This window comes from Watersipora subatra, chromosome 10, assembly GCF_963576615.1.
Source record: "Watersipora subatra chromosome 10, tzWatSuba1.1, whole genome shotgun sequence".
NCBI lineage: Eukaryota > Metazoa > Bryozoa > Gymnolaemata > Cheilostomatida > Watersiporidae > Watersipora > Watersipora subatra.
In genome coordinates this window covers 42,714,353-42,730,263 of record NC_088717.1, presented here as the reverse complement: position 1 = coordinate 42,730,263, position 15,911 = coordinate 42,714,353, and the positions used below count along the sequence as shown (strand labels likewise).

At 34.6% G+C, this 15,911-nt stretch overlaps 1 protein-coding gene across 1 annotated transcript; it reads left to right on the top strand.

Annotated features, from left to right (window-relative positions):
- Positions 1-15,209: 15,209 nt before the first annotated feature.
- LOC137407096 (uncharacterized) lies at positions 15,210-15,692 on the top strand. The gene has a single exon (XM_068093700.1). It carries the CDS (start codon positions 15,210-15,212, stop codon positions 15,690-15,692), a length of 483 nt encoding a protein of 160 aa, XP_067949801.1.
- The last annotated feature ends 219 nt before the right edge of the window (positions 15,693-15,911 follow it).

Genomic DNA, 15,911 nt, shown 5'->3' with positions numbered 1-15,911 from the left:
TTTGCCACACTTATTTTATTTTCTTATCGATGCGGTTTTCTACACTGCAGTGTCTTGTAATTTTGATAGCATTTATGACAATGCTCATTGGCAAAATCTTTTATTTGTGTTTTTTGTGGAATAAATCTAAATTTTGGTTAAATGCAGCCTATTATGTATGGTCAATAACATAATGATTGGTCACACAAAGTGAACATACATAAAAAGTGAGAAATTTGCAGCACAGTTTGAATCAGATAACTGTCAGTATCTATTTGTCCTTTTGACTTAAAACAGATATCCAAATAATGTTCTAAAGCAGTTCTTGACACTTATATCACAAATTAATGCATATTTAAAAGATTGTTCAATAGAATTGCCTTAGTAAACCTAGTTTTTAGTAGAAGAGTAAACAGTTACTTACCAGTTCTCCCTCGTTTGTATATGTCTAATATTGTATATATCTATACTAGGTGAATACCTGATGTTCCTTGAGAAATAAAAACGTTTTTGCACAGTAATTTATTTTATTTAAAACAGTAAACATTAATGAAATACTTGTAGACATATGTCATTACCACACCACCTAAGAAGGAAATTAATGCAGGATCTTTTCTTTGGCGACATTAGATAATGTGTAACTTTTCAGAATACATGCATTTAACGGATTTCTTTTAAAGAAAAACTATAATACATGTAGAATCAAAAAGTATTTTGTAATTAAAATTTTATATGAAAAATGTCTACAAAAATGATTAGTTAGTATTAATAATAAAGAAACCAACTAAGGGATAGGAAAATTACCATTGTTTAAAGCACATCAATTATAATTATCAGCACTGTTTCAGCTTATTCAGGCTCTTCAATATCTTGGCTTTCAAATCAGCCATTGTTTGTCATGGTGAGACAGACATTGGTTGATGTTTATAGGATTTCCTCAGAAATGTTCGATGCAATAGGCTCGCAAATTATGATGTCACAATTTTCATATTCGGTGTTGTGTGCTTTTGCCGCTTATTTTTATCGCTTACCGCTTATATTTATCAACTACGATAATGACGCTAGTGGCAGGTGAAGGTAGGACAGCTCCAGAGAACGCTAGTGGCAAGCTGTTGTATTCTTGTAAAGAATTGAAGCCTGAAGTAGTTTAAATTGTAATGTAGTTTATTCACTGATGGAAACACACAACTTGAACTGAAAATGTTGTGGGTATTTATATGGAACCAAAAGTAGCTTTATAAATATTAGCTTAGTATAAGGTAAAAATACAATAGAGCGCTATATGGCTATCTTGCTTCAGATGTAAACAGAATTGTTATAAGCAAAAGGATTACTATAGCCATAAACTATTATCTCATAATTGTCACAATCCCTTATAGCTCAATAGCCATAACACCTCCTTCCTAGCCTTTGGTACATCTATGTAGTATGGCGGTCTGCTAGTCTTTTAGATAGTCGGGAGTTTTCTGGTCCATATTCTTCTCCTGTTGGTATCCTGGGGTTTTTCCATGGTTGACGGCTATTGGTAACCTCTGAATGGCTTGGTGATACATGTGGCTCCAGCCCCAGTACCATCTTGTTGCTTTTCACCGTCTGCTGGCTCCGAATCTTTCTCTACTCCATAGCGGGGTAGCAGCTGCTCAATGTGTCGCCTCCATGTTGGTCCTCGGAGAATCACCTTGACATTCACAATTCGGGCTTCGAACACTTTGGTGGCAATGGCTGGAACCCATCGAGGTTCTTTATCCCGTCGAGCACCGCAATAGAGAGCATAGCAAGGGCTGTCAATTGTGTAGGTGTAGATCTTTGCGATAGTAGTTTTAGGTTCAGCTTCCTCGTTTTTGTCAGTTTCCTTGCTTTGTCGTCCTTGGGCCTGATGTGCCGGTGAGGGCAGAAGAACATCGATTTTGCAGCGTATTTGCCATTCATTCAGTAGCTCACTCGTTGAATATCCTTCTGTCAGTGGCGTATGCTGGTAATGCATGAGAAATTCTGTTAGTGCGAGCTTGGGTGGTAACTCCGATTTCTTCAGAGCTTGTTTGAATGACTGCACCAGCCGTTCTACCGCTCTGTTTGTCGCGGGGTGGTAAGGTGCTCCGGTTAGGTGGACTATTCCACGGTCTCTGCATCATCTCTGGAACTCTTCTGACTTGAATGTGGTGGCATTGTTTGACACTATAGTGTGAGGATAGCCAAAATGTGCAAAGTCTTGTTCCAGTAGCTCTGTGGTTGTCTTAGTGGATGTTGACGTGATTGGATGAATGCATGGATATTTAGAATAAGCATCCACTACTACCAGCCAGTTTGATCCCAGAAAGTTGATTGCGTGGTCGATATGTATACGACTCCATGGTTTTTCTGGTAGCATCCACGGATGGTTAGGAGGCTTAGCTGGTTGGTTCTGATGTTCAGTGCAGGAGGTGCATTGCTTACATGCTTCCATGATGTCAGCCTCAATCCTCGGCCAATACACAGCAGATCGTGCCAGCTGCTTCATGTGTTGCATGCCAAAATGTCCTAGATGAAGTATCTGTAGAACTTGTGGTTGAAGGGTGAGCAGTATGACAACTCTCGATCCGTGTAATAGACAACCATCGGAAATGGAGAGTGATCCAGCAATCTTCTTGAAACATGGTACCTTGTAATCCGCGTGGTGAACTTGGTTTTCTGCTTCGGTGTTTGTTTCTTCGATTGCTTTAGGCCATCCTTCTCTGGTGTAGCGAATGATAGTATACAGAATAAGAGCTTTCAAAGTCTCTTTATGTAGCACTCCTGGATCTGTCGGTTTTAGTTGCTGACCAATGATGCGTATCGTGCAGACTGTGTCCATATCTTCGCCATCTTCCTCCTCATCAAAATGGTGATCCGGTCCGACAGGGAGACGACTAAGCGCATTTGCATTGCCGTGTTTGTTGGTCTTCCTGTATTTGATGGTGTATTTGTATTGACTAAGCTGTAGAGCCCATCGAGCTAATCTGTTGGCCGCTAATGCTAGCATTTCTTTAGTCGGCCTGAACAATGCTAACAATGGCCGATGATCGGTGACTAATATGAAACGTCTGCCACACAGATACTGGTGAAACTTTTTCAGTGCAAAGACGATAGCAAGTGCTTCTTTCTGTATCTGTTCGTGCTTCTTCTGCGTGCTGTTCAGCGTCTTTGATACATTGAAAATTAGTCACTCTGAACCATCCGAGTATCGATGGAAAAAAACAGCGCCCACTCCTACTGATGAGGCATCGCAGGAAATTCCAATTTTTAGTGATGGATTGAAATGAGCTAGTACAGTCTCTGTGCATAGCATCTCTTCGAGTTGTTGAAAACTGGCTTCTTCAGATCCCCATATCCAAGGCACATTTTTTGAGTGAGTCGATGGAGTGGTTCTGTTACTGTTGACAAATTTGGTAGAAATTTGCTGTAGAACACCACGGATTCAAGAAATGAGCTAAATGATGAGATATCTGTGGGTTTGGGCATGGCTTTGACTGCATCTGCCTTTTTACCATTGGCTATGCCTCGGTGAGAAAGTAGATGTCCAAGGTAGTTGACTGCAGGTTTTGCAAATTCACACTTCTCCCTCCGACAGCGTACGCCCTTCTCATCTAAGCGTTGCATTAGTTTTCTTAGGTTGCTTAAATGCTCCTCCGCTGTAGAGCCGCTGACTAGAATATTGTCCAAATTCACTGCAACACCTTCTAAGTTACTAGTGCGCTGCTCCATGATTTCTCGGAAATAGCCTGGTGCCGAACTTATTCCAAAAGGAAGTCTCTGCTGTAGAAGAACTCCTGTGCGTATTTAACGCCAGGCGTTGTTGGCTCTCAGGAGCTAGTGCAATTTGGTTGTATGCATCAGCCAAATCTATCTTTGTGAATCCGTAACCGCATTTTAGCTTCTGCATCAAGTCTCCTGGGAGTGGCATGGGTTGACGATGTGTTTCTAGTTGGCTGTTAATAGAAACTGAGTAGTCCCCACATACTCGCAGCTTTCTCTTTTGTTGACCTGGCAGTAAAGCTTTCCTGATGGGCACTACTGACGTTCCATAATTGCTGAACTGCACCGGCTTCCAAATCCCTCGTTTGATTCTTGCTTCATATGCTTGGACTAGATCCAATTCCATGGTGAATGAGACTGGTTGGGCTTTGCAGAAAACAGGTTTAGCGTCAGCCTTGAATCTGACTTCCAATTCGAAGTCCTTGAGACATCCAAGCTCTGGTTGAAAAGGTTTGGAAACTCCTGGCAGAGTTGCTCACAGGCTTGCTGCAAAAATTGGTCAGATTGGAGATCCTTAAATACCATGTTGACTGTGTTAACTTTGGTTGACGATCTGAGTTTCATCTTATCATCGACTGATATCTGCAGTTTCTGTATAGCGTCAAGTCCAAGAATGTTAAGATGTGGAATTTCAGTCACTACGAAGTTTAAAGTCTGACCATCCGCTTCTTTATCAGGAACTGTTGCTAACATTTGGAATTGTCCCAATACATGTATTGGATGCTTTGATGCCAATTCATATTGTGCTTCGGTAGGCTCCAGAGTCGGTTTATCAAGCTTCTTCCAAACGTCTGTCGTGATGAAGTTTTCACAAGCTCCGGTATCCAGCTCCATAAGTGAATTCCGTATCTTTAATCTTCAACTGTTGCTGTAGTTGGAGTAGAGATGCAATTCTCTTTACAGTCTCGATTTCAGTTGTAGATTTGATTATCTTGACAGGTTGAGTTAAAGTTGCATTCTTCTTTTTGGTTCGGCAGGCAGGTTCAATGTGACCAAGCTTTTAACAAAAGTTGCATTGGGAATTCTTGTGTGCACAAGTGTTAGCCAAGTAGTTTTTTCCACATCTATAACAGCTTGGAGGTGGTCGGTTCCCCTGGCGGGCGCTGGATAAAGAACCGCTAGGCCTGTTGATTGCTGGTTTCTTCCCAGACTGAACTTTGTTAACACCTGTAGCCTTGGATCCATGTGCAGCTTCTTTAGCTACTTTAGCGGCGTCCTCAGTCTCTGTAGCCAATTCTGCTGCTCAGGTGAAAGACAGCTCGTCGATTTTAACTTTGAACAGGGCTTTCAGAACAGCTTCATTGCTTACAGAGCAAATGAACTTGGTCCACATAGCTTCATCAAGTGGGTTGGTGATGGAGGCAAAATCACAAGTATTGGCATCCTGACGGATACGTGCAGCCAGCTCTTGTACGGTCTCTTCTGGTTTGCGCCGCATTTCACTCCAAAACTTGAACCTTTCTCCGATGAGGAATTTTTTCAGATCGTACTGTTCTTTCATAAAGCCAGTTATTTCTGCCATGGTCAGCTGGTTGATGTCTTTTGGTGGGGTCATCTGAGCTGAAAGATTTGTTAGAATCTTGTATGTTACTGCTGACTGACGTGAGAAATATTTTAGGCTTTCGATCCTCTGCTATAGTGTGAGCCGCTGCAAAAGTATTGAATCTAGCCCAGTAATCTGTCCACAACTCAGATGTTGAATCAAAGGCAAGAAAATTAGGTATAGAAACCGCATGGCGCGTTTTCGGTTCTTTAGATGCGCCCTCTACCAACATTTGCATTAACTTTCTATTTTCAACTTGTTGTTCCTTAAGCATTGCAACTAGCTCTGCTACTTCGCTCATTTTAACAGCAGTTGAAATTTGGAAATACAAATGTATTAACTCACAAAACGACTGCAGCGTCGGTGTTGTAGGTAGAGGGTGGTGTGTTTCCTCAGGTGGATAATGTGAATCTTCTGCTGTAGGTAGCTCTCTAACTGTATATGTAGCTGATATATACTTTGAGAACTCCCTTGGTATCACTGTCCACTCAAGAAGATCCCATCCTTGTCGCCAATTTATCCTGTTGTATTCTTGTAAATAATTGAAGCCTGAAGTAGTGTAGATTGTAATGTAGTTTATTCACTGATGGAAACACACAACTTCAACTGAAAATGCTGTGGGTATTTATATGGAACAAAAAGTAGCTTTATAAATATTAGCTTAGTATATGGTATAAATACAATAGAGCGCTATATGGCTATCTTGCTTCAGATGTAAACAGAATTGTTATAAGCAAAAGGATTACTATAGCCATAAACTATTATCTCATAATTGTCACAATCCCTTATAGCTCAATAGCCATAACACAAGCGAAGACAGGACAACTCCAGAGATCCAATGAAGATGACAAAGGAATCAGTGTCATTAGCTATCCATGTATTATTTCTTTGATAAATAACTCAGATTCCAAGCACCATACAACGTTTTTCCAATGATATTATGCACTAGCCCTCCCTTTTTATTGTAATGTTGAGGGGCAGGACTGAGGCTAATTAGTTTCAACCATTGCCTGATCTCGCAAGAGTGCAATTTACATATAGTCCTAGGGCCACGCCACTGCAGGTCATAATTTAATTGATGTGATTTCATTTCCTTTACCACCGTGGGTGGTTAACCACCGGGTATGTTGTTAGTAGTCAATTCTGTTTTTGTTTAAGTTTGTTGTAGAAGTCAATTGAATTAAATCAATCATTGGGGTTGACTCACTGCTCTCCGGGATTGTTCAAAATAGAGAAGCCTACTGTATATATAGTACTTTATTGGCACTTGTTTCAATTCACAAATAGAAATTTTTTTCAAATTAGGCCATACAACAATAGTAAAACAAAAAAAATGGAAAAAAGCAACAGTTGGCCTTCAAAATTGAACCAATAGTCCGACAAATAGTGTTAAAAATGCCTTTCTCTGCTAAAAGAATGGATATTAGGTGGAAGATTAATATCTGTAAATAACTAATAAATCTGTAAAACTGTAAATAAGATTAAATCTGTAAATAACTTAATCTGCCTATAAGCTAGTATCATACACAAAGTGATTAATTTAACTGTCCAACACACCTGTTTTTTATTTTCCATAAACTAATTTATTCGAATATAATACTAGTATTAGAATTTTTATGTATTTTTCCTTTTGATATTTAATTACTAATTAGTTATTAATCAAGTTATTAATCCTTTCTGTATAGTACAAACAATGCCATCATATAAAACGATGTGATAATAATTACTATAAATGTTTAAAATGAACGAAAGGATAAAAAAGTAAAATCTAACAATCACCCGAAATCTAATAACCCAGAACATGTGTTTGTATTGGTCGGGCGTTAGCACGATCCCCTGGCATTGTTGATTATCTATAATGCTAGTTTATTATTAGCGCTCTCTGGGTTTAAGAGCACTGATTGTCACAGAAAAGCGCAGCCTCAATGGCAGGGAAAGGGATCGACAATTTAAGGCTAAATGATAATTATGACATCACATTGTGGGAACTACAACCAAGTGTTTTTTTCTTGTAGGACATGCTTTTGACACCCTGTTTTTCATAGTTCTATTATTCTTTGTGTATGGAATATAGGCTCATTCAAAAGCCAAGACTCTGAAGTACTGAAATATATGATAAAAGTACTTATGTAATTGATGTGCTTTAAATATACACCTATATAGACGTATTAGCCAGTATAACTTGCCTCTGTTTATATTTTGGATTACGTGTATGTTACAATTTCCATTTCCATAATTCATTTCTATATTATTTCTATTTTCATAAGATTTCCATATTTCTAAAATAAAATTTCCATATCTATTTCCATAAAACTATTTGAAATATTTATGTTTATGGAAATGGATATGGAAAAGTAAACATTTCCATAATATGTTTAGTGATCCCTGAATTCTAAATTATATGGATTTAACTAGTTTAAAACATACTTGAAGGAAGTGTTAATGTGCATTTTAGTAAGCTTTTAACTGAAATTTTATTACTGATCTGTTTGCGAGCGCATTTTCACCATAACGAATGATGCTGAACTGAGATATGATCGCCAATTTTTAACTTCAAGAGAAATTATTGCTAATACCAATTTGCAAAAACAAATTAGCCTTATTACAGCTAGGACAAAAAAGCATCATGTTTCATAGAGTTAATGGAGATTATAGACTTTCAATTGATACGTCATTCAGCCTGTGAAATCGGAAAAGGGTATATACAGTATTTAGTGAGAGCTATGAATTATAAGAGCCTCCGTCGACTCCGAAGACTCGAGATTAAACAATGGTTTACAAACCTGCGGTTGCAATCTTTGCGAGTTTAAAATCTAGCATGATGTAAGATTTTAATTCCAAGATTTTAGTAGCTATCACTTTTATTTAGTAGCTAGATTTTATTGGCTGTAACTGGACATACCGAGCTACACGCATACAGAAAAACTTTGAGATTTATATATATAGAAAACAAAAGATATATATAGATTGTTAAAGCTTTACAAGATGTAGGAAGGATTTGAATATATTTTATAAGTTTCTTTTGTGTATTTGACTGCAGAATGCTCTATGTAGAACTGCTTGGCAACACGGAATCCATAATTCATAAAAATAAGTTCCGTGCAAAAATGAAAGTGCTATTAATTTTGCCAAAAACTGTCTCTATAAAGTGTAACTTTTCATGCAAAAACATCCTAACAAGTGCAAAAGATTCATCATTCTACATTAATCTATAAGTTATTTAATCTATACATTATTTGTCGCTAGAAAATTATAAACTATTTGATACAAATTTTTTAGTAAGCTTGTAAGTAACGTCTCAAGTCACACAAGCGATTTTTATACACATGCATCAAAATTTTCAGTTGGAGACTTCTTGGCCACTACTATTGACAACCAGCGACAGGTACTCTTAATAAATGACAGACCACAGGTGGGCCACCAGTACAATATACGGAAAGCATAGTAGAATTGTGAACAGTAACTTACAAATGTCTTCCATCACTTCACTGCTAGCGCGTAGAGTCTCAAAGCTATTGATATACCCAAGCTGATTGGGCAGCAGACTGTTTGAAAAGCTAGGTTCCAAGCCAATCACAAGCACTGAAAGGTTTAAGCATTTATTCCTAAAAGCTTTTTCTGATTCTATTCAACAGCTTTTTACTTGACACACAGAAGGGTTTAGTCTGCAAGGAAAGCTGAGTCACTGAACACCTGAGTTAGTTGATCACTTGAGTCACAAAGATTTATGCTTTGCTATCTTTGGTAGAGATAGTGAGAAGCAAATAATTAATATACAAAAGGTAGACTAATGTACATATAAACAAGCAATTCATTGTTGCATTACATAATTTTGCTTTAAATCCATTCAAATGTTAATTTTATTCATAACCTTTTTTTTTACACATCGCCATTCATAGAGATGATTAACTAAAATTCATCAATGAATTCAAAGCTTTTATTATAAAAATATACATAAAAAACTAAAGTAGAAATTATAAGTACAAAAGTATATAAAGAAACAAATTTCTAAAACAAAGAGGAAAGTGATTCTAGAGATGTTGAGAGAGTTAAAGTAAACATAGATTACTAGCTGATCATTTGACTTTGTCATGATAAATGCTAAAAAATAAAAAATCACTGAGACTACAATAAATAATAGGACAGTATTTTTAAAAGCGTAGAAATAATGCCATACAAAAAGCAATGTAAATCGTGAAAATTTTTCATCAAGGATTGTGAAGCTACTAAATATTAACATGATGTCATATCATATTATAAAAATTAGAGACAACCAATCTGAAACAGGTCTGCCTCTTGTTTTATATCATTGTTGCAGACAGGTGACGGTGTCTTTAGTTGAAGCTCATGTATATCATCAGAACATCAAAGTTGGCTTCTAAAGCACAATTTTAAAATCAATGATATAAGCAAATCATTAGACTATTTCAATGTTCTGTAAAGCAATTAAATATTTTACTATAACATGTATGTTTATTGAATTCTACAAACAATTAATACTGCAAACAAGTACTCGTCGGTTTGGAATATAACATGCCAATTGCAAGCGGTATATATACTCTACAGCTATCAGTAAATGGTTTAACTAGCAATTAATAATTTAAAGGTATTACAGGAAATAAATACAATAAATACAGAAAAGATGGCAACTAGAATGGCATAAACATACAAAAATCTAAGCACTTGAACGATGCTTTTAGATGAATGTATATCTCAACCTTTTTGCTACTCTTTCAGAAAATGCTTCAATACATGAAAATTAGTCAAGTTATTTTTAACAGTTTTTGAAAATAAAAACCGCATCTCTACTGTTATGAACTACAAATAGTCAATGAACAATTAACTCAAAAAAATTTCAGAATTAATTGCTAAGTTTAAAAATATTTCTAAAGATATTTTAAAAGTAGAAACTAGCTTTTAATTTTTCAATAAAAAAGCAATATGTTATATAATATATATAATATGCAATATGTAATATAATATATATAATATGCAATATGTAGTATAATATATATAATATGCAATACATAATATAATATATATATATATATATGCAATATGTTGGAGATAGTTTAAGCACTGATGCACCATTTCTGCAAATGTGTCATGTCAACAGAACAATCATCATGATCATCGCAAACTGCTGCAAATTTTATGAAAACCATTAATTTAGAAACAAATGCAATTTTTTTTATTTGAATTAGTATTCAGATTTCATTTTTCAACATAATGAATTTTGTAAAATGCAAAGGTCTCAGAGATGCGGCTAGTGACTGAAAAATTACAAAATAAGTTCCTTATTAACCGAGAAACTCTCTATCCGCACTAGAAGTACCCTCGCAAATATGTGTGCAACTCTAAGCCACATATATTAATATATTATAAATATATACACATATATTAATATATATAAATATTAATATCTCATCATAATTTTTCAAACAATGCTCACTCTTAAACCACGGGGCAGCTAAAAATATGAAGCCATGGAGCTATTAAGTACAAAAACAAAACATTTTAGATAAAGTATTTTACTTTTGTTGAGAAACTGTATAAATGGTTATCATCTGTTCGATTGATAGATAAAATGTTTGTTTAATATCACTACTGGTAACTGATAAATTTGTGTGAATTATAAAAATATCATATGCAGAACAAGATCAGAGTAGATTTAAATAGCTTGGTAATCAAGTCTAAAAGACATGAAAAAAAACCTTCATGTTTTAGCAACCTTTTTAATCGCAATAACAACAAGCAAATTAAGACAAAATAAAAATTTAATAAAATTAAAATGAATTTTGTAAAATGCAGAAGTTTTCGAGACGCAGCTAGCAAATGGGAAATTTCAAAAATTAATTCTTTAGCAACAAAGAAACTTGTTAAATACAGTTTAAACTTTTGGTATTTAAACTGTATTTAACAAGTTTAAATACCTGAAAAATATGTCTACAGCTATACAAAAAAATATTAAGATGCAAAATAATGAATTAAATCAAATTAAAAAAAACATAAAAACCTTCTCATTCTACAACCTTTTTCATATCAACAACAGTCAACTATAAATTACAAAATAAAATGATTTCAATAAAAGAAAACTAGAAATTATAAAATATTAAACTCACATTAAATTATGGAACTAATTAATAAATCATAGCATTTTTTATCTCAATATAAGCAAAATGCCAACTTCGGAGAACCAAGCTATGTTTTATAACTAATTATCATAAGTACACTTTAGACATCACCCTGATGCTCTGAAAGAACTGTGAGACTGTTCATTACATTTAAGTTATAAATAATTTATTCTAACCACTTCATATGATCATATGATCATGTGACAGTTGCCGTGCTTGCTGAAACATCTCGGTGACTAGGAAACAAAAACTTTAAACTGTAAAAACTCATTGAACAAGTTACTTCATGCAACAAGCTGCTTAGAGACCTTTTGAATAATTTCAACATAAACTTTAATAAGCCATATGTTTTTGTTCATTTTACAACTGAATATTACACATTTAAAAGCTGAGATACTTTAACAAGACATACTTCCACTAGACCAGGTTACATATTTGTTGTTAGGAGAGTACAGGAACATGGGTACAGATGATGAGAGGTCCCACTCATTACATCCATAGTTTGCTGTAGCAGATATCTGCAGCCATCCTGCATCTCCTCCACAACCACCATGGTAATGGCTCATGTAAAATGTTCGTCCTGAGTCACTGTAAAAAACAAGGCAAAAGCTTGATACAGTTGGTACAACTAAAACAAGACATGGTGTAAAACGTGGAAAACCCCATCCTGCTAGGCTTTTAAGGATGAACTTGCATCAAATTATAGTATTTAGTAGAGTCAAGTATGCATAGTAGATTTTATAAGACAATATTGGTATTTTTCTATCGTTTGCGATTGTTTTCGGATTTTTGAAGTAATCTGATTGCCAGAATGTTGCAAGATTAAATAGCCAAAACCTGATTGCGATTAAATCACTCAGAAGAAAAATACTTGTGAAATCATGTCACTAGTTGTTATCATTACGACAGTTGATATCAGCTTATTGCATTTAGGTTGCAGAGTTATGAACCTTTATTCTGTCAATCTCTTTGCTACTGAAGACATCATAATAACACATTCATTTGATCCGAGAGTTTTAACATATTTTTCTATTGAGCGTTTTAACCGATCAAGTTTTTTCAAGTTTAACTTTGACATCATGACATTCAGATGACTACAAACATTAAAAATAATTACAATTGATAAAAAAAATCGATACTTTCTGATAAAGTCGACTAATTTTTTGTGCAAACTCATCCTTAACATTTGCACTACTGCTTTAAATTCGCTATTCTGACCAAATTAATTCAAACGAGTTTACGAAAAATCGATATACTGCTAGTATTTATGTAATATCTCGATAATCGTTGCAGATATTGTTTTACAGTAAAATGCATCTTATTCCGAACAAAATTTTATGCAAGATAAGTATAAAACTGTTTAGTAAATCCGATTCTCACAAAATTTTTGAGGCTTCTTTTGCATTGAACAAACAGCTTGAATTTTTTATTGCCATGACGACAGCGATCTGGTTTTTCCGTTAGAAAAAAATAATTAGACATGGAGTTGCTCAGCAAAATGACTTTCGATTGATTGCACGCGATTGGTAACAAAGTTGTTTTGTTGGAGACAAAATTTGATTGGTCTCGCCAATGTGTAGGCTTCATAATGAAAAGAAGAGTGAAACCCTATCGATAAGCCGATACATCGGCTTACGATCCCGGAAGAGTTAAGGATGTGTGACATAACAGTTTCAAAAACTTCATCCAGTAAAGATTTGTTATACTTATGGCACCGCTTAGAATGAACGTGTTATTTATTATTAAATTAAATTACAGTTTGTCAAGTATTTATTAGATGAACTAAAGCAACAAGCACACCACCGAGCCAAGAAGTGCTCTAACTATAGATACTACTAGATATCAACTGATATTTTCTACTGCAGCCTGGTTTTGATGTGATATAACGATATTTTCATGCTATAACAAAAAACTTTAAAAATTAATACTTGTTGAAAAAGTTGAAAAGCTGAAAAACATTATTTTTGAACTTACATGTACATGTAACTATATGAAAGTTAAGTGGGGGTCTTTAGAGTATTACTAGCACCTTATTATCAATCACTGGATAAATAAAATGGGGGCCGAATAAACGCAGTAGTTTTTGGTTTGTTAGAATACTTTTGAGAAAAGACATAATATCTACAAAACTTATTTCTCGAATATGTACTGTATGTACATTCTGAGATAAGAAAGAGAGCTTATTGTATAGCTATAATGATAATTATCACTATTGTATATCTACATGTATAATGATATCACTATTGTATATCTACATGTATAATGATATCACTATTGTATAGCTATAATGATATCAATATTGCATAGCTATAATGATATCACTATTGTATAGCTATAATGATATCAATATTGTATAGCTATAATGATATCACTATTGTATAGCTATAATGATATCAATATTGTATAGCTATAATGATATCACTATTGTATAGCTATAATGATATCACTATTGTATAGCTATAATGATATCACTATTGTATAGCTATAATGATATCACTATTGTATAGCTATAATGATATCAATATTGTATAGCTATAATGATATCACTATTGTATAGTTCTAATGATATCACTATTGTATAGCTATAATGATATCACTATTGTATAGCTATAATGATATCACTATTGTATAGCTATAATGATATCACTATTGTATAGCTATAATGATATCACTATTGTATAGCTATAATGATATCACTATTGTATAGCTATAATGTTATCACTATTGTATAGCTATAATGATATCACTATTGTATAGCTATAATGATATCACTATTGTATAACTATAATTATATCACTATTGTATAGCTATAATGACATCACTACAATGTCAATACTTTGCCTTCATCACTGACCCAAAGGTTACTGCTTGAGTGCAGGCGTGCAAAATGGTTTAACATTGTTTTTACCAAAAGCCACTCTTGGTTCTAATAAAGTTGCCTTTACTATAATGATTGCCATAAAATGGAAAGCCTTTTTGCCCTCACACATACATTAATTACATCAAAAAACTATTTCTAAGAAAATACGAGCTTTAATGAATATACAGTATTGATTTATTTGTAATTATGGTTAATAGTAAATAAAATGGCCCTGCTGTCAGATCTAGGGCCTTTAAAGAGCTTAAGGTGTACATTCCGAAAGCCTGATGTCTGTATTTGAGCTTTTTAGTAAAATTAAAGGTATAATGCCTCAAAACTTGCTTTTTTTAAAGGAAAAAGAAAGGTGGATTCATAAGGACACTCTTCTCAACATGCAAACACTTGTAGAAAACACAAGAACTTACAAACATTGCATTTACAAACAAAATGGCATAATGGACAACTACATTAGAGTCATATATTCAGTAAAGACGCTTAAACAGCTGGGTAGATAGATATTTACTCATACAATCTTGCCCTTCTTATATGCTAATTTGGTGTTTTTGTAGAACTTTTCTACCGATTGGTAAATATAATGTATCCCTACAAGTGATCAAGCTACAGGAACTCCTGTACCAAGCCATATTCACTCAGTCATTTATTGCAAGATGTTTGAAGTCTTTTTTGATTTGATAACTAAAAACCATGACATTGGTGCGGTGGTGCAGCATTGCCAAACAAATGCATGTATGTACATAAATATTATACACATGTTGACATTTGAAATTGCTGGAGTTATTAGCTACTGAAATGCGTTTTGATATCGTTGAAAATTTTATTGAGGTTATTAACAAGACTATTTTTATGGCTGTAGAATATAAAGAAGACTTTAGTTTTTACAATTTCAATTATTCTAGCACGTATGACATATTGCATAGGCATTCGTCAAATGCTGAGGCGGAAAGAAATTGGACTGGCCAGCATGAAAGAAATTGGACTGGCCAGCATGAAAGAAATTGGACTGGCCAGCATGAAAGAAATTGGACTGGCCAGCATGAAAGAAATTGGACTGGCCAGCATGAAAGAAATTGGACTGGCCAGCATGACAGAAATTGGACTGGCCAGCATGAAAGAAATTGGACTGGCCAGCATGAAAGAAATTGGACTGGCCAGCATGAAAGAAATTGGACTGGCCAGCATGAAAGAAATTGGACTGGCCAGCATGAAAGAAATTGGACTGGCCAGCATGAAAGAAATTGGACTGGCCAGCATGAAAGAAATTGGACTGGCCAGCATGAAAGAAATTGGACTGGCCAGCATGAAAGAAATTGGACTGGCCAGCATGAAAGAAATTGGACTGGCCAGCATGAAAGAAATTGGACTGGCCAGCATGAAAGAAGCTTAAATAAGTTAATCTTCAATTAATTTTAGTATAAACCAGAGAAAAATCAAACTTTTTTGCAAATGTCCTTTCATGCTTCTTTTATGCAGCGCCAACAACATTCATCTATAAACAATATTCATATATAAACAACATTCATCTATAAACAATATTCATATATAAACAACATTCATACATCAACAACATTCATATACCAACAACATTCATATACCAACAAAATTC